The sequence below is a fragment of the Salvelinus alpinus genome, chromosome 17, assembly GCF_045679555.1.
Source record: "Salvelinus alpinus chromosome 17, SLU_Salpinus.1, whole genome shotgun sequence".
Taxonomy (NCBI): domain Eukaryota; kingdom Metazoa; phylum Chordata; class Actinopteri; order Salmoniformes; family Salmonidae; genus Salvelinus; species Salvelinus alpinus.
Genome location: NC_092102.1, coordinates 5,569,838 through 5,597,142, shown reverse-complemented (window position 1 = coordinate 5,597,142; position 27,305 = coordinate 5,569,838). Strand labels below are relative to the sequence as shown.

Below are 27,305 nucleotides of genomic sequence, written 5' to 3'. Positions count from 1 at the left end.
AACTAGGCTGTAGTAGTACTACCAAAAACAAACTAAACAGTTTTGGACTGAACATCAAAGGGGAGATGGTATATGAAAAGGCAGAGGTTGCCAATGAATTCAGCTATTTTTTTACTTCTGTTGCCAGCAAGCTGGTTAGCAAGCTGCCCACCAGTTCTGGTTTGTATGGAAGCAACCAAGTCAAGAAGTATTATGTAGAGTTAGGGGTTCAGCCAAACTCTTTTTCTTTTGCAAAGGTAGCAACAGCCAAAATAGTCAGTATGCTGGAAGAGCTTAAATGCTCCAAAGCCACAGGCCTGGATAATATTCCTGCAAGGTTTCTAATAGATTCTGCTGAGCAAATTGGCCCTTGTATTACGCATATCGTTAATCTCTCTCTTGAACAAGGCACCTTTCCCAGGGACATGAAACAAGCCAAAGTTATACCTCTGTATAAGAAGGGGATAAAGTCTGACCCTGGGAATTATAGGCCTGTATCTATCCTCTGTGTAACATCAAAGATCCTGGAGAGAATTTTACATGAGCAAATGTATGAATATGTTAACAAACAGGGTCTTATGTATGATTTTCAGTCGGGTTTTAGAAAAACATACTCCACTGATTCATGTCTACTTTACTTGACTGACTTCATCAGGAAAAAGATTGATGAGGGAAATCTGTGTGGAATGGTACTGCTTGACCTACAGAAGGCCTTTGATACAGTTAACCACTGTCTCCTAATCTCTAAACTGGAGGCACTGGGGTTAAGCAGTGTCCCTCTAGGCTGGGTAAAGTCCTATTTATCAGGAAGGGAGCAAGTAGTAGAGGTTAACCTCTCTTGGGCACGTGAGACGGTAGCGTCCCACCTCTTCAACAGCCAGTGAAACTGCTGGGCACCAAATTCAAATACAGAAATACTCATTATAAAAATTGAGAAAACAAAACATATTTTACATAGGTTTAAAGATGAACTTCTTGTGAATCCAACCACGGTGTCAGATTTAAAAAATGCTTTACGGCGAAAGCATACCTTACGATTATGAGAACATAGCCCACTATACAAATCATTACAAACAGTAGCCAGCCAGATAGAACAGTTATACAATTTAGAAATAGAGCTAAAATTAATCCCTTACCTTTGATGATTTTCATATGGTTGCACTCAGCAGATATTCATTTACTCAATAAATGTTCCTTTTGTTCGATAAAGTCTCTTTATACGCAAAAACCTCCATTTTGTTCGCGCGTTTTCTTCAGTAATCCACAGGCTCAAACGCAGTCAAAACAGGAAGACAAAAAAATCTAAATTGTATCCGTAAAGTTCATAGAAACATGTCAAACGATGTTTATATTCAAACCTCAGGTTGTTTTTAGCCTAAATAATCGATAATATTTCAACCGGACAATAACGTCGTCAATATAAAATGTAAACAAGAAACGCACTCTCTTGGTTGTGTGCATGAAAAAGCTCCGTGAAACTTTAGGGTACAGTCATTCAGACTGCTCTTACTTCCTCATTTTTCAGAATACAAGACTGAAACACTTTCTAAAGACTGTTGACATCTAGTGGAAGGCATAGAAACTGCCATTTGAGTCCTAAGTCAATGGATACTGTAATGGCATTGAATAGAAAACTACAAAACAAAAACAAAAACTACTTCCTGAATGGATTTTTCTCAGGTTTTCGCCTGCCAAATCAGTTCTGTTAAACTCAGACACGATTTTAACAGTTTTTGGAAACTTTAGAGTGTTTTCTATCCAAATCTACCAGTTATATGCATATCATATATTCTGGGCCCGAGAAACAGGCAGTTTAATTTGGGCATGCATTTCATCCAAAATTCCGAATGCTGCCCCCTACCCTAGAGAAGTTAATGGTTCACTGTCTCAGGCAAAACCAATGAGTTGTGGCGTTCCGCAGGGGAGTGTGTTTGGGCCTTTGCTGTTTTTATTTTATATTAATGATATGAAAGATTCTTGTTCTTGCCGTATTTTTCTTTATGCGGATGACTCAACACTTCTGGTGTCTCACAAAAGTAAAACTATGTTGGAGAGCACACTTAGCACAGAGCTTACTAACATTAGCAAATGGCTTGGAGATAATAAACTATCTCTGCACTTAGGGAAAAGTGAAGCAATTATTTTTGGATCCAGACCTAAATTGTGTAGGCTGTCTGAAATCAGAGTGGAGTTAGGGGGTGAGGTGCTGACTACTAAAACCTATATTAGCTACTTGGGATGTATCCTTGATGGAAGCTTGGGAGGTGTGAGCATGGCCAATAAGGTGGTAGGAAAGGTTAATGCCAGGATTAAGTTTTTGGCTAGAAAGTCCAAGCTGCTTGATAAGGACTCCATGAAAGTGCTAGCTACTGCCTACTGCTATTTTGACTATGCTAGTACTTCCTGGTTTGGGGGCTTATCTAAACTTATGAAGGGAAAGCTCCAGATAGCCCAGAATAAGTTGATCAGGGTAGTATTGAAGGTGAGTCCACGTACTCACATAGGCAGGAGCTGCTTTCAGGAACTAAACTGGCTGCCTGTTGAGGCTAGGGTGTCCCAGATTAGACTAGGTTTGGTTTACAGGAGTATTTATGGTCCTGCGCCCAGATATTTAAGTGATTACTTTCCTCGTGTTAGGGATGCACACAATCACAGCACCAGATCAGGTGTTGCTGATGTGTGCTTATACAGGTTCAGGAGTAATGCTGGGAAAGGTACTTTCTTGTATACTGGAGCCTCAGAATGGAATGAGTTGCCTCTGCCTATAAAAATAAAATCCTCTCTGGACAGCTTTAAAAATAAAGTAAAAATATGTTTGATGTCCTCTGTGCCCATATGTGTAACCCCTATGATGTAACTGGAATGATGATAGATGTTCTTCTTTTATGTTTTTGTTTTATTATTTCACTGTCATACTGTGTTCGATCTTGTATAGCCATCTTGTCTCAAGAGGACCACAATGGAAATAAGTCCCAGACTTTATTGTGTGTTATCCTCGATGATTTTATTCATGTGCATGTATGGCTTTTAAGTTTTATGTGTGCTTGTTTTTTTAAATGGTCGAATTAATAAACTAAACTAAAACATCTCATTCCAAAATCATGGGCATTAATATGGAGTTGGTCCTGCTACAACAGCTTCCACTCTTCTGGGAAGGCTTTCCACTAGATGTTGGAAAATTGCTGCAGGGACTTGCTTCCATTCAGCCACAAGAGCATTAGTGAGGTCGAGCGCTGATGTTGGGCGATTGGGCCTGGCTTGCAGTCGGCATTCCAATTCATCCAAAAGGTGTTCAATGAGGTTGAGGTCAGAGCTCTGTGCAGGCCAGTCAAGTTCTTGCACACCAATCTTGACAAGCCATTTCTGTATAGAACTCGCTTTGTGCACGTGGGCATTGACATGCTGAAACAGTAAAGGGTCTTCCCCAAACTGTTGCCACAAAGTTGGAATCACAGAATCATCTACAATGTCATTGTATGCTGTAGTGTAAAAATGTCCCTTCACTGGAACTAAGGGGCCTAGCCTGAACCATGAAAAACAGCCCCAGACCATTTTTCCTCCTCCACCAAACTTTACTGTTGGCACTATGCATTCAGGCAGGTAGCGTTCTCCTGGCATCCACCAAACTCAGATCCGTCCATCGGACTGCCAGATGTTGAAGCGCTATTCATCACTACAGAATGCGCGTTTCCACTCCTCCTGAGTCCAATGGTGGAGCGCTTTACACCACTCCAGCCGAATCTTGGCATTGCGCATGGTGATCTTAGGCTTGTGTGCTGCTGCTCGGCCATGGAAGTTTGGAACTCAGTAGTGAGTGTTGCAACTGAGGACAAACATTTTTACGTGCTTCAGCACTTGGCGGTCCCATTCTGTGAGCTCCTAGACGTTTTCACTTCACCATAACAGCACTTAGAGCTCTAGTGTAACAGTATAGCTTCTTTCCCTCTCCTCGCCCCTACCTGGGCTCGAACCAGGGACCCTCTGCACACATAGACAACAGCCACTCTCGAAACATCGTCACCCATCGCTCCACAAAAGCCGCGGCTCTTGCCGAGCAAGGGGAACAACTACTTCAAGGTCTCAGAGCGAGTGACGTCACCGATTGAAACGCTATTAGCGCGCACCCCGCTAACTAGCTAGCCATTTCACATCGGTTACACTAGCAGGGCAGAAATTTGACAAACTGGCTTACTGGAAAGGTGGCATCCTCAGTCCATGTTGAAAGTCACTGAGCTCTTCAGCACTTCCATTATTTTTACTCAGTTGTTAATTAACGCGCTAGGTGGCAGTATTCCCCACCCCTGCTTCCCATGCCCAGACACAGAGGTATATTTCTTCCCGACTCTAGCATGTTGTGGTAAGTGCTTTAGAAATGTAGAACTACAGCTCCAATACATGGGAAATGTACTGTGATTTATATTGTCTTTAAAACACACCCAATGATGTGCATGCGCGCACACCCACCCTAGAGCTCACTCTCTCGCTCCATTCAAGGCTCTCTCTCTCTCTCTCTCTCACACACACACACACACACACAGTCATCATCATACACATCCTTTATTGTATTCAAGCACACATTCTACTCGCTCATTTGCACAAACACATTTGTCTGCAATGCATTGTTTCCATCAAATTGAAGGATGTCTAAGCCCGTTTCACGGTGAAAGAGAGACTGAGGGGGAGAAATAGAGATATAGACAAACAAAAAGAGGGTGGAGATACTGTAAATAGATAGCAAGACAGACATTCTTCGTGTGGGTTGTGACTCAGAATGTTAATGAGGCATTTCAGCACAGGGAGGGTAGGAAATTGTGACTAGAAACAGGAAAATGTGAGGCGCAAATACTCTCTCATGCCTCCTGATGCCATGATGGCATGCTTTATACTTGCAATCTGGGTAACACCTTATACAGTCCGTTAACTTGGTGTTTACTTAAATCATCACTTTTTGCTGTCTTTTGACTGAAATTCACAAAGTTTAATAGTACTATATATAGCACAAATAGCATATGTGTGTGCTGTATAGCCAATACAGCACACACAGATAGCCTGGGACCAGGCTATTACCATTACATTTAATTATTTGAATTAACTACCGGAAAGGGTCCATTCTATCCACATTATTTATACGGCTGAGCTCGACCCAAGCCAATAAGAGCACAGTTGGCCACCTATCGAGTATACTTTTCCTCCCCTCTGTCAACTTGATCATGTTTTTGGGTCAGAATCAAATTGTTGAATCCAATTGATTTGTTTGGTACTTCTGTGGGTATAGCACTTTCTTATACGTTTGTTATACATTAGTCCTAAATAAATGTTTGAAGGAGAGCGAGAATAAATGTGCTCCAAAGTATCCTAGGTGAATGAAACTGAGATGCAGCCAATGATTTTGACTGATCCGTCTTGTTAATGCATTGATTGCTTATGACCAATGCAGACCCGGCACCAGGATAAAGTGATTAAACGGGTAGTTGAAATCGGTTAGGGGGCACAATTTTGGGGGATTTTTGCATTGGAATTATATTGAATTCTGCTTATATCACTCTATACCACAAATCACTCTGAGACCATTGATTGAGTGCTTTTGAAGTGACAGTTAGTGGAGATTGGCTCAAAATCTGTAGCCTGCATTGTATCAGCACAATGGGCAGCGCCTACACACGAAAGCAAGGCCATTTTGGTAATGACTACAGGGTACAAAATACAGTACATAGCGTAATTCCCCTATTACAAACAGCCTATGTGAATGCAGCCGTACACACAGCTGTCTTACCAAAATAATGCAAACTAAATACCGACAGTAGTAGCCTAGTTATTCAAGCATGCAAACAAAAATCTAAAATAGCAGTTTGGATTAGAATACCTACACAACTGTGAATGTGAACAGAACAAAACAGCAGTACCAACTAGGGCTAGTAAACAAAATATCAGACTGATTAAGGCATGACACAATCTATATTTAGACTAGTTATAGTAACAGTAAACAAAAACAAACAGAGATACAAATAACCTACAGTGAGATGCAGTCATGCACAGCTGGGGCATCAGTTGGGTTCTTGCATTGGAATTATATTGAATTCTCCTTATATTACTCTATACCACAATAAACATCAAAGCTCAAATGCCGACACCAGCTAACGTTAGCTAGTTAAAATTAAACAACAATGATCAAAGTGCCAACACTGCCTAACATTAGGCTCTAACTAGAAAAGCATATAGCTCTGGGAAACAAGAATAGCATCTGCTAGGGAGCCAGCCTGCTAACTTTAGCTAGCTACCTAACAGTAAACTTTAGCTTAAGACATATAGCTAGCGAGGTAAACAATGAACCTACAGTGGCTTGCGAAAGTATTCACCCCCTTGGCATTTTTCCTATTTTGTTGCCTTACAACCTGGAATTAAAATTGATTTTTGGGGCGGTTTATATCATTTTATTTACACAACATGCCTACCACTTTGAAGATGCAAAATAATTTTGGGGGGTGAAACAAACAAGAAATAAGACCAAAAAAACTGAAAACTTGAGCGTGCATAACTATTTACCCCCCCAGAGTCAATACTTTATGGAGCCACCTTTTGCAGAAATTACAGCTGCAAGTCTCTTGGGGTATGTCTCTATAAGCTTGGCACATCTAGCCACTGGGATTTTGCCAGTTCTTTAAGACAAAACTGCTCCAGCTCCTTCAAGTTGGATGGATTCTGCTGGAGTAGAGCAATCTGAAAGTCATACCACAGATTTTCAATTGGATTGAGGTCTGGGCTTTGACTAGGCCATTCCAAGACATTTAAATGTTTCCCCTTAAACCATTCGAGTGATGCTTTAGCAGTATGCTTAGTGTCATTGTCCTGCTGGAAGGTGAATCTCCGTCCAAGTCTCAAATCTCTGGAAGACTGAAACAGGTTTCCCTCAAGAATTTCCCTGTATTTAGCACCATCCATCATTCTTTAAATTCTGACCAGTTTCACAGTCCCTGCCGATGAAAAATATCCCCACAGCAGCATGATGCTGCCACCACCATGCTTCACTGTGGGGATAGTGTTCTCAGGGTGATGAGAGGTGTTGGGTTTGCGCCAGACATAGCGTTTTCCTTGATGGCCAAAAAGCTAAATTTTAGTCTCATCTGACCAGAGTACCTTCTTCCAAATGTTTGGGGAGTCTCCCACATGCCTTTTTTTCCTGGCCACTCTTCCATAAATCCCAGCTCTGTGGAGTTTATGGCTTAAAGTGGTCCTATGGACAGATACTCCAATCTCTGCTGTGGAGCTTTGCAGCTCCTTCAGGGTTATCTTTGGTCTCTTTAGTGCCTCTCTGATTAAGGCCCTCCTTGCCTGGTCCATGAGTTTTGGTGGGCGGCCCTCTCTTTGCAGGTTTGTTGTGGTGCCATATTCTTTCTATTTTTTAATAATGGATTTAATGGTGCTCCTTGGGATGTTCAAAGTTTCAGATATTTTTTTATAACCCAACCCTGATCTGTACTTCTCCATAACTTTGTCCCTGACCTGTTTGGAGAGCTCCTTGATCTTCATGGTAACGCTTGCTTGGTGGTGCCCCTTGCTTAGTGGTGTTGTAGACTCTGGGGCCTTTCAGAACAGTTGTATATATACTGAGATCATGTGACACTTAGATTGCACACAGCTGGACTTTATTTGACTAATTATGTGACTTCCGAAGGTAATTGGTTGCACCAGATCTAATTTAGTGGCTTCATAGCAAAGGGGGTGAATGCATATGCGAGCACCACTTTTTTCATAAAAAAAAAAAAAAAGTTACTTTTTGAATTTCACTTAACCAATTTTGACTGTTTTGTGTATGTCTATTGCAAGAAATCCAAATAAAAATGCAACAAAATAGAATGCAACAAAATAGGAAAAACGCCAAGGGGGATGAATACTTTTGCAAGGCTCTGTAGCTAGGTAAACAACGTTTAAGACCACACGTCACGTAACATTAGCTAACGAGCCAGCCAGCTAACGTTAGCTAGTTATTAAACAACAATGAACAAAGTGCCAAAAATGCCTAACGTTAGGCTCTAACGAGAAAAGCAAACAGCTCTGGGAAACGAATAATAACGTCCGCTAGGGAGCCAGCCAGCTAATGATAGCTAGCTAGCGGCACTTTGCTTGAAGAAAACCTAAAATATCACAAAACTGAATCATGTGAAGTCCAATGTCTACTAAAGTGTAAGAAAATGAATACTGTTTGAACCCTGGTCTAGAAGAGAGTGAGTCCTTCCAATACCTCCACTGGGACATGGCAATACTGTCAGGACTGTGCTATCAGTTGGGTTGCCCTCTTCTTCTCCTTTGTCTCTCTTTTAGTCCCCTCTTCCGTTGCATTATTGGCCTCCCCCTCATTTGAATCCTCTCGAATGTCTTATTTCTCTCCTTTGTTTCCTTTGTGCTGAAGATGCCATATACATACGCACTTGCACTTGTCTTCTCTTCCACCCTTTATGGCACTGATTTGGCAGATAGTAGACAGAGCACAGGATACATGTGACCAAGAAACACCACAAATGTCCCTTTGCAAACATGTCTGTTGTGTTATTGCCATGTAGGCAGCGCACCTACTCTTCCTCTTACAACAACAAAGCTGACAAAACAGGCCGACTGTCCGAGTCTGACAGTAAACAATAATGAAATGCACAACACCATAGGCGGGGCATGAGTTTCAAGTTTGGGGAGCTGTTTTTTCACCGCAAAAATTTACCTTTATGATAAATCATTGCATGCATCGTTCATTTCATTTGCAGACTAAAGTAAGATAGCCTGTGTGATGAGTAGATTGGATAATCATCAATCAGGCTAATAATGTGACACACTCACTGTTCTCAAAACAGATTGTTTGGTGTTTCTTCTCCTTTCTTTGCACACATTCAGTATATTTATTTTTGCCTTTTATAAACACATTTTATGCAATTTTACCACACTTTAAATGACTGGAGACATTATCAGAATATTTAATACTACAAAAAAATGACAGGGTAGGCATACTCTGTGGACACTGACAAACTAAAATCAATAAAAACGACCTTGTGTGGAATGCAACTATCTGATCTAGGCCTACGAAAAGGGACATCCATCCAGTGTCACTGAATCACCCAATGATAGACAGTGAATATGTGCACTCATCAGTGATATGGCCAACGGTCTCCGCTGGTCCCAAGAGATTAGTCCTGGTATACTAATGGGAATAAACTACTCTACACAATAATTTGAAAGGATCATCAGGAATATATGTGAATTGTGTGTTTTACCAGTGATTAAGTATTGCGAAAGGCCTATTATTGGTGCTTTTCACTGGCAGCTGCAACTCGACAATCAGCTATTTGATATTTGCCATTCCCGACTGTAGGCTATGCGCATATGATTACATTTTAACCATATGATTGCAATATAACCAATTAGATCCCAGGAACTTCCTACTGCATTTTCAACATTTCTGATTGGTAAGGAGACAGCACAACCAACAAATCAAGTTCATTTATTTCATTGTTATAATATTTTTACATATGTAGAGCCAGCCTGATTGGGTGGGCCAGTATTCTATCTGCCTTGGCTTCACATCAGGTTTTACTTGCAATGATCGTGATATGCCATTTTTTTGGCCTACTTTAGTTAAATGCAATGATATTAAGTCGCTCTGGATAAGAGTGTCTGCTCAATGAGTAAAATGACCTCACGCCCACATACTCCACCCACATGTATGCTATGAGAACGTGCTTTTCCTCCATATACCTCGGATATCAACTTCCGTTGTTTTTCTGTTGCAGGTGTAAAGAGGGTTACCACGGACTACGCTGTGACCAGTTTGTACCCAAGACGGACTCCATCTTATCTGACCCAAGTACATGCCTTGTCTTCCTATTGATCAAGAATTAAAGTGAAAACAAAAGAGTATTAGAGAATGATCTGTCTTCTGTGCAACTTTAGTAACGACGGTTTTGGGAAACAGTTCGGAGATTTAATGATGCTCCTAATAAGGATCTAACGATGAACTTACCCTTACATTTATTTTGGGAAACCGGCCCTGGTCAAGATGAACACAATGCCTTTCCGAAATTGTTCACAGCCCTTGTAGTCCTTCAGAAACATTCTAAAAACAGTATAGAATCTTTGAATTCAAGATCCCTATCAGAACATAACAGCCTGAACAATTTCCTTAATAATGTGCAAGAGCATTCCCACATAAGGTTATTTAAAAATTGAGCTGAAGTTGGACAACACATGTTTATTATTACTTCTGGGAATGGTCTTGCAAAATGGAATAGAAGGTAATCAAATGTCTACGTACAGACCTTGAAAGCCTTTGACAAAGAGTGCAGTGAGTTTTGACAAACACTGTCAATGGAAACGAGAAGGTCATTTCCTGGAGTAAATGTGTGTTCTTGCTAGTCTTGGTTGTAAAATTTTCTCACACATTTCAAACAGACATAGCTCAAAATCAAAGAACAAATTACAATTACAAGTTAACTTAGAGCACAACCTCTTCTCTGATATGACACCACATCCATGTCTTCCATTGGGTAAAAGACCCTCGCTATCAAAAAACTATTAACACTTAACAAAAAACCCTGGAGTATTTAAATTGTAGTACATTTGTCTACATTACTCACTCAAAATGTACCAAGTATAGTATATGTATTAGTTACATATAAACCCATTTTTTTATCCAACATGTGACCAGGGGACAATATTCAGAAAGTATTTTAAAACCCACACGAAGTAGACCATTTGACAATGACTCTTACTTCTGTAACAATGTAAAAATGCAAACTATTCAGAGACCATTACAAAATGTAGATAACTTCTCTCTCAATAAGATTTAGTACAGACCAGGCCTGACACAAAATGTATAAATAGTAGCCTACTTTGACAACGATTCAGTGAATTGGATGCGGACAGGATGGTCTTAAACACCAGATCCAAAAGAAAACATACTCCGACCACTTTTAAAAACAACTCCAAAATCCCTGCCTCTGTCACTTTAGGCCCAGGATGTGTGGTAGAAGGGTGAATGGCGGGACTTGGGGCAGACACACTCCATGGACACGTACGCTCCAACGTCTCCCTCTCCATGTTCCTCTCCCTCCACTCTCATCTTCCTCTCTCTCCACGTCTCTATCCCTCCTATCTTCTCTGACTTCTCTTCCTTCCTGCCTTCTACTGCTGAACTCTGAGTCTCCACATCTCTTCTCTTGCGTTCACTGACTGTCAGGACCCGGTGCGAGAAACAGTCACTAATAATCGTCAGAACCCAGAAGATGAGGCAGACACAGCAGTACTAGAGATGGTGGTTTAATTAAAGAACAAAATCTTCAGGCAAAGAAACTAAATCCACAATGTCCAAAAATAAAGCCAAGAGGCACAAAATGGAAATCCTCCAAAATACAAAAGAAACTCCACAAAGTGGTAAAAAACAGCAGGGGAAAAAAAACCTCAAAAGACTACTCAAATAATACACAAGAACTAAACCAGAGAACCTCTGGAAAATCCAACAAGAGAAATAACTGTATAAAACAAGGCTTGGGCTGGGGCTGGGTGCTAACTTACAAACACTGAGCAAGGAACTGAGGAACACACAGGGTTTAAATACTAACAAGGGAATGACCTACAGGTGCAAACAATAATAAGAGCAAGAAAAACAAAAGGTACAAAAAAAAGTGCAATGGGGACATCTAGTGACCAAAACCCGAACAGTCTTGGCCAAAACCTGACACTGACCTAGAGGAACAGACTAGCACAGGGAGAGGGCGAGACAGAGGAGGAAGTGGAGCAACAAATAGTGTACACATTGTGGTCAGGATCTCTCTCTCTCTATCATACACATCCTTTATTTAGCCCTTAGTAGATTCTTCAAAGTAGCCACGCTTTGCCTTGATGACAGCTTTGCACACTCTTGGCATTCTCTCAACCAACTTCATGAGGTAGTCACCTGGAACACATTTCAATTAACAGGTGTGCCTTGTTAAAAGTACATTTGTGGAATTTCTTTCCTTCTTAATGCATTTGAGCCATTCAGTTGTGCTGTGACAAGGTACAGTGGTTGCTCCACTAAATGTTTTGCGATCATGCTGCGGGACTAAGAGGTCATTTGTGTTTAGTACGGTACCCTGCTTCACCACTTCATCGCTCCAGACCAGCGCAAAGGGGAGTTAGAGCACTGATTATGCTTTTGGGTCCTACTGTGTCTCTAACTGACAATGAATGGGCGACATGGACCTAAATAGAAACTGATAATTGTGGCCAAGGTGTTTATTATTTTATTATGATTATTTTGGTCTTACTGTAGTACTGGGAGATTCCACATTGCTTATCTTTACAACAGGAGTATAGCCTACCTGGCTGGCATGAAAATGAACCACGGGGAAAGCGTTCCTCCATTCGCTATTTAAGTGCATAGATGACATGTATTTTCCCCCTGACCCTGTTTCGAGATAGGTGCATGATAATGGTCCATTCTACATCTAAACAAATTTCACACATACAGTTGAAGTCGTAAGTTTACGTACACATAGGTTGGAGTCATTAAAACTCGTTTTTCAACCACTCCACAAATTTCTTGTTGACAAACTATAGTTTTGGCAAGTCAGTTAGGACATCTACTTCGTGCATGACACAAGTAATTTTTCCAATAATTGTTTACAGACAGATTATTTCACTTATAATTTACTGTATCACAATTCCAGTGGGTCAGAAGTTTACATACACTAAGTTGACTGTGCCTCTAAACAGCTTGAACATTTTCAGAAAATGATTTCATGGCTTTAGAAGATTCTGATAGGCTAATTGACATAATTTGAGTCGATTAGCACCATTTTTTAAAAATGAAATAACCTCAAATATTGTTATAATTTATATTATCAAGTTGATGACACAGTCATATAGCCGGCACCTACATAAAGCTGATTTACTCACTCAGTACATTTACATTACATTTAAGTCATTTAGCAGACGCTCTTATCCAGAGCGACTTACAAATTGGTGCATTCACCTTATGATATCCAGTGGAACAACCACTTTACAATAGTGCATCTAACTCTTTTAAGGGGGGGGGTTAGAAGGATTACTTTATCCTATCCTAGGTATTCCTTAAAGAGGTGGGGTTTCAGGTGTCTCCGGAAGGTGGTGATTGACTCCGCTGACCTGGCGTCGTGAGGGAGTTTGTTCCACCATTGGGGTGCCAGAGCAGCGAACAGTTTTGACTGGGCTGAGCGGGAACTGTACTTCCTCAGAGGTAGGGAGGCGAGCAGGCCAGAGGTGGATGAACGCAGTGCCCTTGTTTGGGTGTAGGGCCTGATCAGAGCCTGAAGGTACGGAGGTGCCGTTCCCCTCACAGCTCCGTAGGCAAGCACCATGGTCTTGTAGCGGATGCGAGCTTCAACTGGAAGCCAGTGGAGAGAGCGGAGGACCGGGGTGACGTGAGAGAACTTGGGAAAGTTGAACACCAGACGGGCTGCGGCGTTCTGGTACCAACATTCTTTCTGATAGTCTTTAATAAAGAAATGTTTTGGTTATCCTGACCTGGACACCATGTACACTATTATAATAGCCCCAATGCGTTGCTACAGATATTCGTGCCGGCCGCCACCGGGAGACACATGAGGGCAACTTTTGGTTTTAATTTAAAATCCTCTATATGTAAATATTGGTGGGGAGTCACGTCATATTTTTCGATATACTGTAGGTCTACTGTAGTCTCACTAGTGTTGAGTAATGTGATGTTAAAAGTGGTGTAGGTCTTATTTATTTAAAGAGCATATTGAAGTTAGAAGCAATAGCCTACAACTATTTTAGCATCATTTCGCACTGCTCTGAGTCAAGCATGGGGACTGGTAAATCAAGGAGATTTTTCTTTTCACTGAATCTCCGTTTGTGTATTGGTTAGACTAGAATGAGAAGATTAGGGTGTAGAAATGTTTTTCTCTTAGTGTAACCTTTAACTAGGCAAGTCAGTTAAGAACAAATTCTTATTACATTTACATCTTACATTTAAGTCATTTAGCAGACGCTCTTATCCAGAGCGACTTACAAATTGGTGCATTCACCTAATGACATCCAGTGGAACAGCCACTTTACAATAGTGCATCTAAATCTTTTAAGGGGGGGGGGGGGGGGCAGAAGGATTGCTTTATCCTAGGTATTCCTTGAAGAGGTGGGGTTTCAGGTGTCTCCGGAAGGTGGTGATTGACTCCGCTGTCCTGGCGTCGTGAGGGAGTTTGTTCCACCATTGGGGTGCCAGAGCAGCGAACAGTTTTGACTGGGCTGAGCGGGAACTGTACTTCCTCAGTGGTAGGGAGGCGAGCAGGCCAGAGGTGGATGAACGCAGAGCCCTTGTTTGGGTGTAGGGCCTGATCAGAGCCTGAAGGTACTGAGGTGCCGTTCCCCTCACAGCTCCGTAGGCAAGCACCATGGTCTTGTAGCGGATGCGAGCTTCAACTGGAAGCCAGTGGAGAGAGCGGAGGAGCGGGGTGACGTGAGAGAACTTGGGAAGGTTGAACACCAGACGGGCTGCGGCGTTCTGGATGAGTTGTAGGGGTTTGATGGCACAGGCAGGGAGCCCAGCCAACAGCGAGTTGCAGTAATCCAGACGGGAGATGACAAGTGCCTGGATTAGGACCTGCGCCGCTTCCTGTGTGAGGCAGGGTCGTACTCTGCGGATGTTGTAGAGCATGAACCTACAGGAACGGGCCACCGCCTTGATGTTAGTTGAGAACGACAGGGTGTTGTCCAGGATCACGCCAAGGTTCTTAGCGCTCTGGGAGGAGGACACAATGGAGTTGTCAACCGTGATGGCGAGATCATGGAACGGGCAGTCCTTCCCCGGGAGGAAGAGCAGCTCCGTCTTGCCGAGGTTCAGCTTGAGGTGGTGATCCGTCATCCACACTGATATGTCTGCCAGACATGCAGAGATGCGATTCGCCACCTGGTCATCAGAAGGGGGAAAGGAGAAGATTAATTGTGTGTCGTCTGCATAGCAGTGATAGGAGAGACCATGTGAGGTTATGACAGAGCCAAGTGACTTGGTGTATAGCGAGAATAGGAGAGGGCCTAGAACAGAGCCCTGGGGGACACCAGTGGTGAGAGCGCGTGGTGAGGAGACAGATTCTCGCCACGCCACCTGGTAGGAGCGACCTGTCAGGTAGGACGCAATCCAAGCGTGGGCCGCGCCGGAGATGCCCAACTCGGAGAGGGTGGAGAGGAGGATCTGATGGTTCACAGTATCGAAGGCAGCCGATAGGTCTAGAAGGATGAGAGCAGAGGAGAGAGAGTTAGCTTTAGCAGTGCGGAGCGCCTCCGTGATACAGAGAAGAGCAGTCTCAGTTGAGTGACTAGTCTTGAAACCTGACTGATTTGGATCAAGAAGGTCATTCTGAGAGAGATAGCAGGAGAGCTGGCCAAGGACGGCACGTTCAAGAGTTTTGGAGAGAAAAGAAAGAAGGGATACTGGTCTGTAGTTGTTGACATCGGAGGGATCGAGTGTAGGTTTTTTCAGAAGGGGTGCAACTCTCGCTCTCTTGAAGACGGAAGGGACGTAGCCAGCGGTCAAGGATGAGTTGATGAGCGAGGTGAGGTAAGGGAGAAGGTCTCCGGAAATGGTCTGGAGAAGAGAGGAGGGGATAGGGTCAAGCGGGCAGGTTGTTGGGCGGCCGGCCGTCACAAGACGCGAGATTTCATCTGGAGAGAGAGGGGAGAAAGAGGTCAAAGCACAGGGTAGGGCAGTGTGAGCAGAACCAGCGGTGTCGTTTGACTTAGCAAACGAGGATCGGATGTCGTCGACCTTCTTTTCAAAATGGTTGACGAAGTCGTCTGCAGAGAGGGAGGAGGGGGGGAGGGGGAGGAGGATTCAGGAGGGAGGAGAAGGTGGCAAAGAGCTTCCTAGGGTTAGAGGCAGATGCTTGGAATTTAGAGTGGTAGAAAGTGGCTTTAGCAGCAGAGACAGAAGAGGAAAATGTAGAGAGGAGGGAGTGAAAGGATGCCAGGTCCGCAGGGAGGCGAGTTTTCCTCCATTTCCGCTCGGCTGCCCGGAGCCCTGTTCTGTGAGCTCGCAATGAGTCGTCGAGCCACGGAGCGGGAGGGGAGGACCGAGCCGGCCTGGAGGATAGGGGACATAGAGAGTCAAAGGATGCAGAAAGGGAGGAGAGGAGGGTTGAGGAGGCAGAATCAGGAGATAGGTTGTAGAAGGTTTGGGCAGAGGGAAGAGATGATAGGATGGAAGAGGAGAGAGTAGCGGGGGAGAGAGAGCGAAGGTTGGGACGGCGCGATACCATCCGAGTAGGGGCAGTGTGGGAAGTGTTGGATGAGAGCGAGAGGGAAAAGGATACAAGGTAGTGGTCGGAGACTTGGAGGGGAGTTGCAATGAGGTTAGTGGAAGAACAGCATCTAGTAAAGATGAGGTCAAGCGTATTGCCTGCCTTGTGAGTAGGGGGGGAAGGTGAGAGGGTGAGGTCAAAAGAGGAGAGGAGTGGAAAGAAGGAGGCAGAGAGGAATGAGTCAAAGGTAGACATGGGGAGGTTATTAACAAGGACAGCCAACTCCTTCCTCCCCATCGGGGAATTAAACCCCGGTCTCCCGCGTGCCTGCACAACACAGGGATTCTTTAGCTAAATAGTCCAGTACGGTACTCCCGACCATCACGTTGTACAGCGCCATATTTTCAGCTCCATCCTAATGGAAACCCAGATGCTTTTTAGTTTTTCTTGGAATAGAAACACCATAATATTAATCAAATTAATTAAGCAAGTACCAGTCAAAAGTTTGGACACACCTACTCATTCCAGTGTATTTCTTTATTTTGACTATTTTCTACATTGTAGAGTAATAGTGAAGACGTCACAACTATGAAATGACACACATGGAATCAGTTAACCTGTCTAGGATGAGAGTGGCGCTAGCGGCACTCCCCCCCCACCCCCACTGAAAAACCAGTGCCGCGAAATTCAAAAAAAATATTTTTTTTAAATATTTAACTTTCACACATTAAAGTCCAATACAGCTAATGAAAGACACAGATCTTGTGAATCCAGTCAACATGTCCGATTTTTTAAATGTTTTACAGGGAAGACACAATATGTAAAGATGTACATCTATTACCTAAAAACACATTAGCATAATCCACCATCTTTTATTTGTCCACCAACACCAGTAGCTATCACCAATTCGGCTAAACTAAGATATTTATAGCCCCTAACCAAGAAAAAAACTAATCAGATGACAGTCTGATAACATATTTATGGTATGGGATAGGTTTTGTTAGAAAAAAGTGCATATTTCAGGTAGATGGCATAGGTTACAATTGCACCCACCGTCACAAATGGAATAGAAAAACTACTTAGAGCAACGTGTTTACCTACTTACTAATCATCAAACATTTCGTAAAAATACACAGCATACACGAATCGAAAGACACAGATCCTGTGAATACAGACAATATTTCAGATTTTCTAAGTGTCTTACAGCGAAAACACAATAAATCGTTATATTAGCATAGCACATAGCACATAGCAGCCCAGCATTGATTCTAGCCAAAGTGAGCGATAAAAGTAAACATCGCCAAAATATATTAATTTTTTCACTAACCTTCTCAGAATTCTTCAGATGACACTCCTGTAACATCATATTACACAATCCATATAGAGTTTGATCGAAAATGTTTATATTTAGCCACCAAAAACTTTTAAAGGAGGAACCACTGTAGGGGTGGTATACAGAAGATAGCACTATTTGGTAAAAGACCAAGTCCATATTACGGCAAGAACAGCTCAAATTAGCAAAGAAAAACGACAGTCCATCATTACTTTAAGACATGAAGGTCAGTCAAATACATACATCGCAGTCGCAAAAACCATCAACCGTTATGATGAAACTGGCTCTCATGAGGACCGCCACAACAAAGGAAGACCCAGAGTTACCTCTGCTGCAAATGATAAGTTCATTAGGGTTAACTGCACCTCAGATTGCAGCCCAAATAAATGCTTCACAGTTCAAGTAAAAGACACATCTCAACATCAACTGTTCAGAGAAGACTTTGTGAATCAGGCCTTCATGGTCGAATTGCTGCAAGGAAATCACTACTAAAAGGACACCAATAAGAAGAGGACACTTGCTTGGTCCTAGCAACACGAGCAATAGACATTAGACCAGTGGAAATCTGTCCTTTGGTATGATCAAATTTTAGATTTTTGGTTCTAACCGCTGTGTCTTTGTGAGACTCCGAGTAGGTGAACGGATGATCTTGCATGTGTGGTTCCCAACGTGAAGCACGGAGGAGGTGTGAGGGTGCATTGCTGGTGACACTGTCATTGATTTATTTAGAATTCAAGGCACACTTAACCAGCATGGCTACACCAGCTTTCTGCAGCGATACTTCATCCCATCTGATTAGCGCTTAGTGGAACTATAATTTGTTGTTCAACAGCACAATGATTCAAAACACACCTCCAGGCGGTGTAAGGGCTATTTGATAAAGAAGGAGAGTGATGGACAGACAGACTCAGACCCACTGGCTCCAGGTCATCTACAAGGCTATGCTAGGTAAAGTGCCGCCTTATCTCAGTTCACTGGTCACGATGGCTACACCCACCCGCAACACGCGCTCCAGCAGGTGTATCTCACTGATCATCCCTAAAGCCAAAACCTCATTTGGACGCCTTTCCTTCCAGTTCTCTGCTGCCTGCGACTGGAACGAATTGCAAAAATCTCTGAAGTTGGAGACTTTTATCTCCCTCAACAACTTTAAAAATCTGCTATCCGAGCAGCTAACCGATCGCTGCAGCTGTACATAGTCCATCTGTAAACTACCCACCCAATTTACCTACCTCACCCCCCATACTGCTTTTATTTATTTACTTTTCTGCTCTTTTGCACACCAGTATCTCTTCCTGCACATGATCATCTGATGATTTATCACTCCAGTGTTAATCTGCTAAATTGTAATTATTCGATTTATTGCCTACCTCATGCCTTTTGCACACATTGTATATAGATTCTCTTTTTTTTCTACCATGTTATTGACTTGTTTATTGTTTACTCCATGTGTAACTCTGTGTTGTCTGTTCACACTGCTATGCTTTATCTTGGCCAGGTCGCAGTTGCAAATGAGAACTTGTTCTCAACTAGCCTACCTGGTTAAATAAAGGTGAAATAAAAAAAAATAAAAAAAATGGAGTGCTGCATCAGATGATCTGACCTCCACAATCACCCAACCTCAACCCAATTGAGATGGTCCAGAATGAGTTGGACTGCAGATTGAAGAAAAAGCAGCCAACAAGTGCTCAACACATGTGGGAACTCCTTCAAGACTGTTGGAAAAGCATTCCAGTTGAAACTGGTTGAGAGAATGCCAAGAGTGTGCAAAGCTGTCATCAAGGCAAAGGGTTGCAACTTTGCAGAAAAAAACATATATATTTTGATTTGTTTAACACTTTTTTGCTTACTACATGATTCCATAAGTGTTATTTCATAGTTTTAATGTCTTCCCTTACAATGTAGAAAATAGTAAAAATAAAGAAAAACCCTTGAATGAGAGGCTGTGTCAACGTTTGACTGGTACTGTATATATATATATATATTTTGTGTGTGTATATCTGTCTATTTATATATATCTAAACTCAACAAAAAAGAAACCTCACTGTCAACTGCTTTTATTTTCAGCAAACTTAACATGTGTACAAATGTGTATAAACATATCAAGATTCAACAACTGAGACATAAACTGAACAAGTTCCAAACAGAAATGGAAAAATGTGTCCCTGAACTTAGGAGGGGTCAAAATCAAAGTAACAGCCAGTATCTGGTGTGGACACCAGCTGCATTAAGTACTGCAGTGCATCTCCTCCTCATGGAATGCACCAGATTTGCCAGTTCTTGCTGTGAGATGTTACCCCACTCATCCACCAAGGCACCTGCAAGTATCAAGACATTTCTGGGGGGAATGGCCCTAGCCCTTGCCCTCCGATCCAACAGGTCCCAGACGTTCTCAATGGGATTGAGATCTGGGCTCTTCGCTGGCCATGGCAGAACACCACTGACATTCCTGTTTTGCAGGAAATCACGCACAGAATGAGCAGTATGGCTGGTGGCATTGTCAAGCTGGAGGGTCATGTCTGGATGAGCCTGCAGAAAGGGTACCACATGAGAGGAGGATGTCTTCCCTGTAACGCACAGCGTTGAGATTGCCTGCAGTGACAACAAGCTCAGTCCGATGATGCTGTGACACACCGCCCCAGACCATGACGGACCCTCTAACCTCCAAATCGATCCCGCTCCAGAGTACAGGCCTCGGTGTAACGCTCATTCCTTCGACGATACACGCGAATCCGACTATCACCTCTGGTGAGACAAAACCACGACTCGTCTGTGAAGAGCACTTTTTACCAGTCCTGTCTGGTCCAGCGACGGTGGGTTTGTGCCCATAGGCGACGTTGTTGCCGGTGTTTTCTGGTGAGGACCTGCCTTACAAGAGGCCTACAAGCCCTCAGTCCAGCCTCTCTCAGCTTATTGCGTACAGTCTGAGCACTGATGGGAGGGATTGTGTGTTCCTGGTGTATCTCGGACAGTTGTTGCCATCCTGTACCTGTCCCGCAGCTGTGATGTTCAGATGTACCGATCCTGTGCAGGTGTTGTTGTGTGTTGTTACACATGGCCATTGCGAGGACAATCAGCTGTACGTTCTGTCTCCCTGTAGCGCTGTCTTAGGCGTCTCACAGTGCGGACATTGCAATTTATTGCCCAGGCCACATCTGCATTCCTAATGCCTCCTTGCAGCATGCCTAAGGCACGTTCACACAGATGAGCGGGGACTCTGGGCATCTTTCTTTTGGTGTTTTTCAGAGTCAGTAGAAAGGCCTCTTTAGTTTCCTAAGTTTTCATAACTGTGATCTTAACCTATTTGTTTAACTTTAGCTTGCTATGACAATCGGTTTGTAGTGATAGTACTCAATGGCTTGGAATTATGGTTCATTGTTTAGCTAGCTAGCTACATGTCTAAACAACAGACCCCAAGTTAAAGCTTACTACTCCACATTTCAAGCACTAAGCCCAGGACAGACCTGCACCTATCAGGTCTTCAGATCTGCCAACCTGCCAGAATTTGTTAATTCTGCCAAGCTGAAGAAGCAGGAGCAGGAACTCCTGCTTGTTCAGAGTGAGCTGTCTGTCTACCAGAAGATGGTTGCTGAATGAAAAACCCACTGTCAAGACCGGCAGTTGTCTCTGGGGGCCCCTAATGAACAAACAAGCAAAGACATCAGGATGCATTATAGCTTTGATTTTGCTCAAAAAGTAAGCAACATTACCTCTTTTATACTAATTAGGACATAAACTCAGCAAAAAAAGATACGTCCCTTTTTCAGAACCCTGTCTTTCAAAGATAATTAGTAAAAATACAAAAAACTTCGCAGATCTTCATTGTAAACGGTTTAACTTCTTCGGGACTGGGGGGCAGTATTGAGTAGCTTGGATGAATAAGGTGCCCAGAGTAAACTGCATGCTACTCAGGCCCAGTTGCTAATATATGCCTATTATTATTATTCACTGCCTCAGCACACTCTGCCAACCCAGATGTTCTAGCTGTGTCTGAATCCTGGCTAAGGAAGACCACCAAAACCCCTGAAATTTCCATCCCTAACTATAACATTTTCCGACAAGATAGAACTGCCAAAGGGGGCGGAGTGGCAATCTACTGCAGAGATAGCCTGCAGTTCTGTCTTACTATCCAGGTCTGTGTCCAAACAATTTGAGCTACTTTTAAAAATCCACCTTTCCAAAAACAAGTCTCTCATCGTTGCCACTTGCTATAGACACCCTTCTGCCCCCAGCTGTGCCCTGGACACCATATGTGAATTGATTACCCCCCATCTTTCTTCAGAGCTCGTGCTGTTAGGTGACCTAAACTGGGACATGCTTAACCCATGCTTGTTCAATGAACTGTAAACAATTAATCAACATGCACCTGTGGAACGGTAGTTAAGACACTAACAGCTTACAGACGGTAGGCAATTAATTAACCTTTCTAGGACACACGTTCCGCTAGCGGAACCCCTCGACAACATTCCGCTGAAAAGCCAGCGTGGGAAATTCAAAAATGTTTTTTAGAAATATGTAACTTTCACACATTAACAAGTCCAATACAGCAAATGAAAGATAAACATCTTGTTAATCTACCTATCGTGTCCGATTTAAAAAATGCTTTACAGCGAAAACACAACATATGATTATGTTAGATCACGTAATGGAACGCAAGTCGATATCATGTAGTCTGCCAGGTCCTACAGACTAGGACCTGGCTCTCTGCCAGACCACTGACTCAAACAGCTCCCATCCGGCTCAACATCACAGTAGAAGCTTCATTCAACGTTCTACAGACTGTTGATATCTAGTGGAAGACGTAGTAAGTGCAAACAGATCCATATCCCACTGGGATTTCAATAGGCGATGAGTTGAAAATCGACCAGCCTCAGAATTCCCACTTCCTGTTTGGATTTCTTTCTCAGGTTTTTGACTGCCATTTGAGTTCTGTTATACTCACAGACATTATTCAAACAGTTTTAGAAACTTCAGAGTGTTTTCTATCCAATAGCATCTGGGACAGAGTAGGAGGCAGTTCACTCTGGGCACGCTATTCATCCAAAGTGAAAATGCTGCCCCCTATCCCTCAAAAGTTAAATGTTAGCTAGCTAACATTGGGCTATAACTAGCGATGCAAAATGGCCTTCTGAGATAACATTACTACACACAGATCAAACATGTAATGTTAGCTAGCGAGCCAGAATTCTGGTAGATGTTAACAGCCCAATATACTTAGGCCGATTCTGGGCAGTCATTAATTTTGAAGAAGAGGAAGAGGAAGAGGTCCGCTTCTGGGCCGATTCCTCATTGCTAGCTGGGGTCCATTTTGTTTGTACAGCTTGCTTGTCTCGTTGTGTCAAGAGCTCTGGTTCACACTGACTGTGTACAATGCCATAAGAATCATCCGATCTTTCTCCCTCTGTCACGGATGCCATGGTTGCCCTTAACTTCTCTAGGGTAGGTGGCAGCATTCGGAATTTTGGATGAAATGCATGCCCAAATTAAACTAAACTAAACTGCCTGCTTCTCGGGCCCAGAATATATGATATGCATATAATTGGTAGATTTGGATAGAAAACACTAAAGTTTCCAAAACTGTTAAAATAGTGTCTGTGAGTAGAACAAAACTGATTTGGCAGGCGAAAACCTGAGAAAAATCCATTCAGGAAGTAGTTTATTTTTTTTATTTTTAGTTTTCTATTTAATGCCATTACAGTATCCATTGACTTAGGACTCAAATTGCAGTTTCTATGCCCTCCACTAGATGTCAACAGTTGTTCAAAATTGTTTCAGGCTTGTATTCTGAAAAATGAAGCAGTCTTAATGAGTCTCAATGAGTCTCAATGAGTCGACCCTAAAGTGTCAGAGCTTTTTCATGCGCGAGACCGAGAGAGTGTGTTTCTTGTTTACCTTTTAAATTGACGACGTTATTGTCCGGTTGAAATATTATCAATTATTTAGGCCAAAAACTATCTGAGGATTGAATATAAACATCGTTTGACATGTTTCTATGAACTGAATTGAAATTTTTGTCTGCCTGTTTTGACTGCGTTTGAGCCTGTGGATTACTGAAGACAACGCGCAAACAAAACAGAGGTTTTCGGATATAAAGAGACTTTATCGAACAAAAAGAACATTTATTGAGTAAATGAATGTCTGCTGAGTGCAACCATATGAAGATCATCAAAGGTAAGGGATTAATTTTATCTCTATTTCTGACTTGTGTAACTGTTCTACTTGGCTGGTTACTGTTTGTAATGATTTGTCTAGTGGGCTATGTTCTCAAATAATCGTAAGGTATGCTTTCGCCGTAAAGCATTTTTTAAATATGACACAGTGGTTGGATTCACAAGAAGTTAATCTTTAAACCTATGTAAAATATGTTTTGTTTTCTGAATTTTTATAATGAGTATTTCTGTATTTGAATTTGGCGCCCAGCAGTTTCACTGGCTGTTGAAGAGGTGGGACGCTAACGTCTCACGTACCCAAGAGAGGTTAATTTGAAGATGTAATCCGGAGACAGGTGTTTTATACAACAGCCTTCTGTGTTCTCTTTGAATCCCTCTGCATTTTCAAGCAAATGCCAGAATTCTATTCAACTCCTTATCGTGCTCTGCTTCTACCACACATTCCACAGATTTCAAAACTCTCAACTTCTTCCATAATAACTACTCTGTTGATCGCCATATCTTCCCCATCACAAGACTCTACAATGTTTTCTTCAATGAAAATGTGTTTACCTAAATCAGGGATTTCCTCATCGTCTGATTCATTTTCAGAGTGAGCATGGCACGATCGTCCTTCAGAAAGTAGTCTATCACAACTTTTTCAGACTGACCTTTGTCGATAGTGCCATAGAGCAGCAATGTTATTGAGAGCAGTAGCAACACATTTGCAGTTCTCCATGGCTAACATTATATCTTTTGAAAAAACTGCAGTATAAAGTATTATATAGGCATAACAAGCAGCTAATTTTATAGACAGAAGATGCTACACGGCAGAGCAATTTGAAACTCATCTCTCGGCATGTCCAGCCCACTCATTATCTCTGCCAATCATGGTTAGTGGGAAGTTTCCTGTCTTTTTCTGTGGCTAAACCAACTAGGCTCGTAATTCAACAACTTTATTCGTATTTACAGATGGCATACCCATTTGTTATTAAGGCACATGAAAGTTCAAATGTTCCAAAAAACAGATGTTTATAAAAAATATAAAATAGCTTTCAAATTACTCTCCTGTGAAGTTGTGACTTGCAACATGCGCCTAGTTTCCTGAAACGAGTCACATTTATGCATACATACTTTGGATAGTGACCTCTTTGATCGTGTCCATGCTCATAAATATCTGGGCATCTGGATTGACGAAAAGCTCTTTCAAAAACAATGTTGTTGAGTTAAAATTGGCTTCTTCTATAGGAACAGGTCCTGTCTTTCATTAAATAGCAGAAAACAAATCATTCGGTCTACATTCTTTCCGGTTATTGACTATGGCAATATCTTCTATATGAATGTAACCTAACGTAGTAGGTGTAAAACATGCCAGAGCAGAGTCCCCACTTTTCAGGGGAAGTTCTGTCAAAAATACTCTATCCCTGAAAACTGGAAACATCCGCATTCTACCAACCTCACCCTCCCACGACCCCCCTGAGAGTGATATGAATGCAGCTGCCACTGTATTGAAGCATTGGATGCAGTTTATCATTGTGCTTCATTACCGGCGATAGGTTCAGTACACATCATTGAATTTTGTATCAGAGCTGGCTCTCTTTGAAGTCTTGTAGATCGACTCATTGCACTCTTTTTGTCTATAAAGGCCTTTTGCATTAACTTCTGCCATACCTGACTTAACTGTTAACCTTCAGATGTATAAGTTACCAAACTTGGAGTTCCCTTCAATCTCCACTGATTTCAGTAAATCTGCTTTTAGTTTTTTTGTGCATCTCATGTGGAATGATTGCCAAAACTCCTTCAAGTTGGTGGTGTTGGTGCCACTAGGGCAAATCAGGCAGATGTTAGAGGGCCTTTTTAGTGAAGAATGTGTTTTGCTTTTCGCATTTTGTGTTTACTTTTCATGTATTGTGCAATCCATATTGATGTCCATATTAAACCAAGATGGTGTAGCAGTCAGAAGTCTTTTTGTCCTCGTCATGTCGTGTATATATCTTTTTTTATTCTTTTATACCTTTTTTTCTTCGCATATATATATTTTTAGATTTTTCTTAACCTCAACTACAACATACCCTCCTACAATCCGCCTCACCCAATGAGGTATGGATCTGCTATTTCTTTCCCTCTGAACCGGAACTGTCACGCCCTGACCATAGTTTGCTTTGTATGTTTCTATGTTTTGTTTGGTCAAGGTGTGATCTGAGTGGGCATTCTATGTTGTATGTCTAGTTTGTCTATTTCATGTGTTTGGCCTGATATGGTTCTCAATCAGAGGCAGGTGTTAGTCGTTGTCTCTGATTGGGAACCATATTTAGGTAGCCTGTTTTGTATTGTGGATTGTGGGTGATTGTTCCTGTTCCTGTGTTTGTGTTTGTGTATGTTCACCGTTCAGGACTGTTTCGTTTCGTTCTCGTGTTTTTTTTGTTAGATTATTCGTGTTCATTAAAAATGGATAATCATCACGCATTTTGGTCCTCCTCTCTTTCTCCTAACGACGATCGTGACAGAATTACCCACCACAACCGGACCAAGCAGCGTGGTAACGGGCAGCAGCAGCAGCGATCGCAGGACTCCTGGACCTGGGAGGAGATTCTGGACGGCAAGGGACCCTGGGCACAGGCTGGGGAATATCGCCGCCCCAAGGCTGAGCTGGAGGCAGCGAAAGCGGAGAGGCGGTGGTATGAGGAAGCAGCACGAAAGCGCGGCTGGAGGCCAAAAATTGATTGGGGGGGGCACACGGAGCGTGTGGCTAAGTCAGGTAGGAGACCTGAGCCAACTCCCCGTGCTTACCGTGGAGAGAGAGGGACTGGGCAGGCACCATGTTATGCCGTGTGGCGCACGGTGTCCCCGGTGAGCAGGCATAGCCTGGTGCGGTACATAGCAGCGCCTCGTATCGGCCGGGCTAGAGTGGGCATCGAGCCAGGTGCCATGAAGCCGGCTCAACGCATCTGGTCTCCAGTGCGTCTCCTCAGGCCGGGGTACATGGCACCAGCCCTACGCATGGTGTCCCCGGTTCGCCAGCAGAGCCCAGTGCGGGCTATTCCACCTCACCGCACTGGCCTGGCTACGGGGAGCATTCAGCCAGGTAGGGTTGGGCAGGCTCGGTGCTCGAGACCTGTAGTGCGCCTTCACGGTCCGATCTATCCGGTGCCACCTCCACGCACCAGCCCTCTGGTGGCAGCCCCCCGCACCAGGCTGTCTCTCCGTCTCCTCACTACAGGTGCTCCCGCCTGCTCAGCGCTGCCAGAGTCTTCCTCCTGTCCAGCGCCGCCTGAGACTTCCTCCTGTCCAGCGCCGCCTGAGTCTCCCTCCTTTCCAGCGACGCCTGAGTCTCCCTCCTTTCCAGCGACGCCTGAGTCTCCCTCCTGTCCAGCGCCGCCTGAGTCTCCCTCCTGTCCAGCGCCGCCTGAGTCTCCCTCCTGTCCAGCGCCGCCTGAGTCTCCCTCCTGTCCAGCGCAGCCTGAGTCTCCCTCCTGTCCAGCGCCGCCTGAGCCGTCCGTCTGTCCAGCGCCGCCTGAGCCGCCCGTCTGTCCAGCGCCGCCTGAGCCTCCCGTCAGGAAGACCACCAAAACCACAGAAATTTCCATCCCT

General features: G+C 43.2%; 1 protein-coding gene across 1 annotated transcript in view; it reads left to right on the top strand.

Annotated features, from left to right (window-relative positions):
- Positions 1–27,305, top strand: part of LOC139542004 (pro-neuregulin-3, membrane-bound isoform-like) — a 371,276-nt gene that overhangs the window by 231,819 nt on the left and 112,152 nt on the right. The window contains exon 3 of the mRNA XM_071346985.1: positions 9,753–9,826. Within this exon, the coding sequence (XP_071203086.1) occupies positions 9,753–9,826 (74 nt within the window). The remainder of the gene's footprint in view (positions 1–9,752; positions 9,827–27,305) is intronic.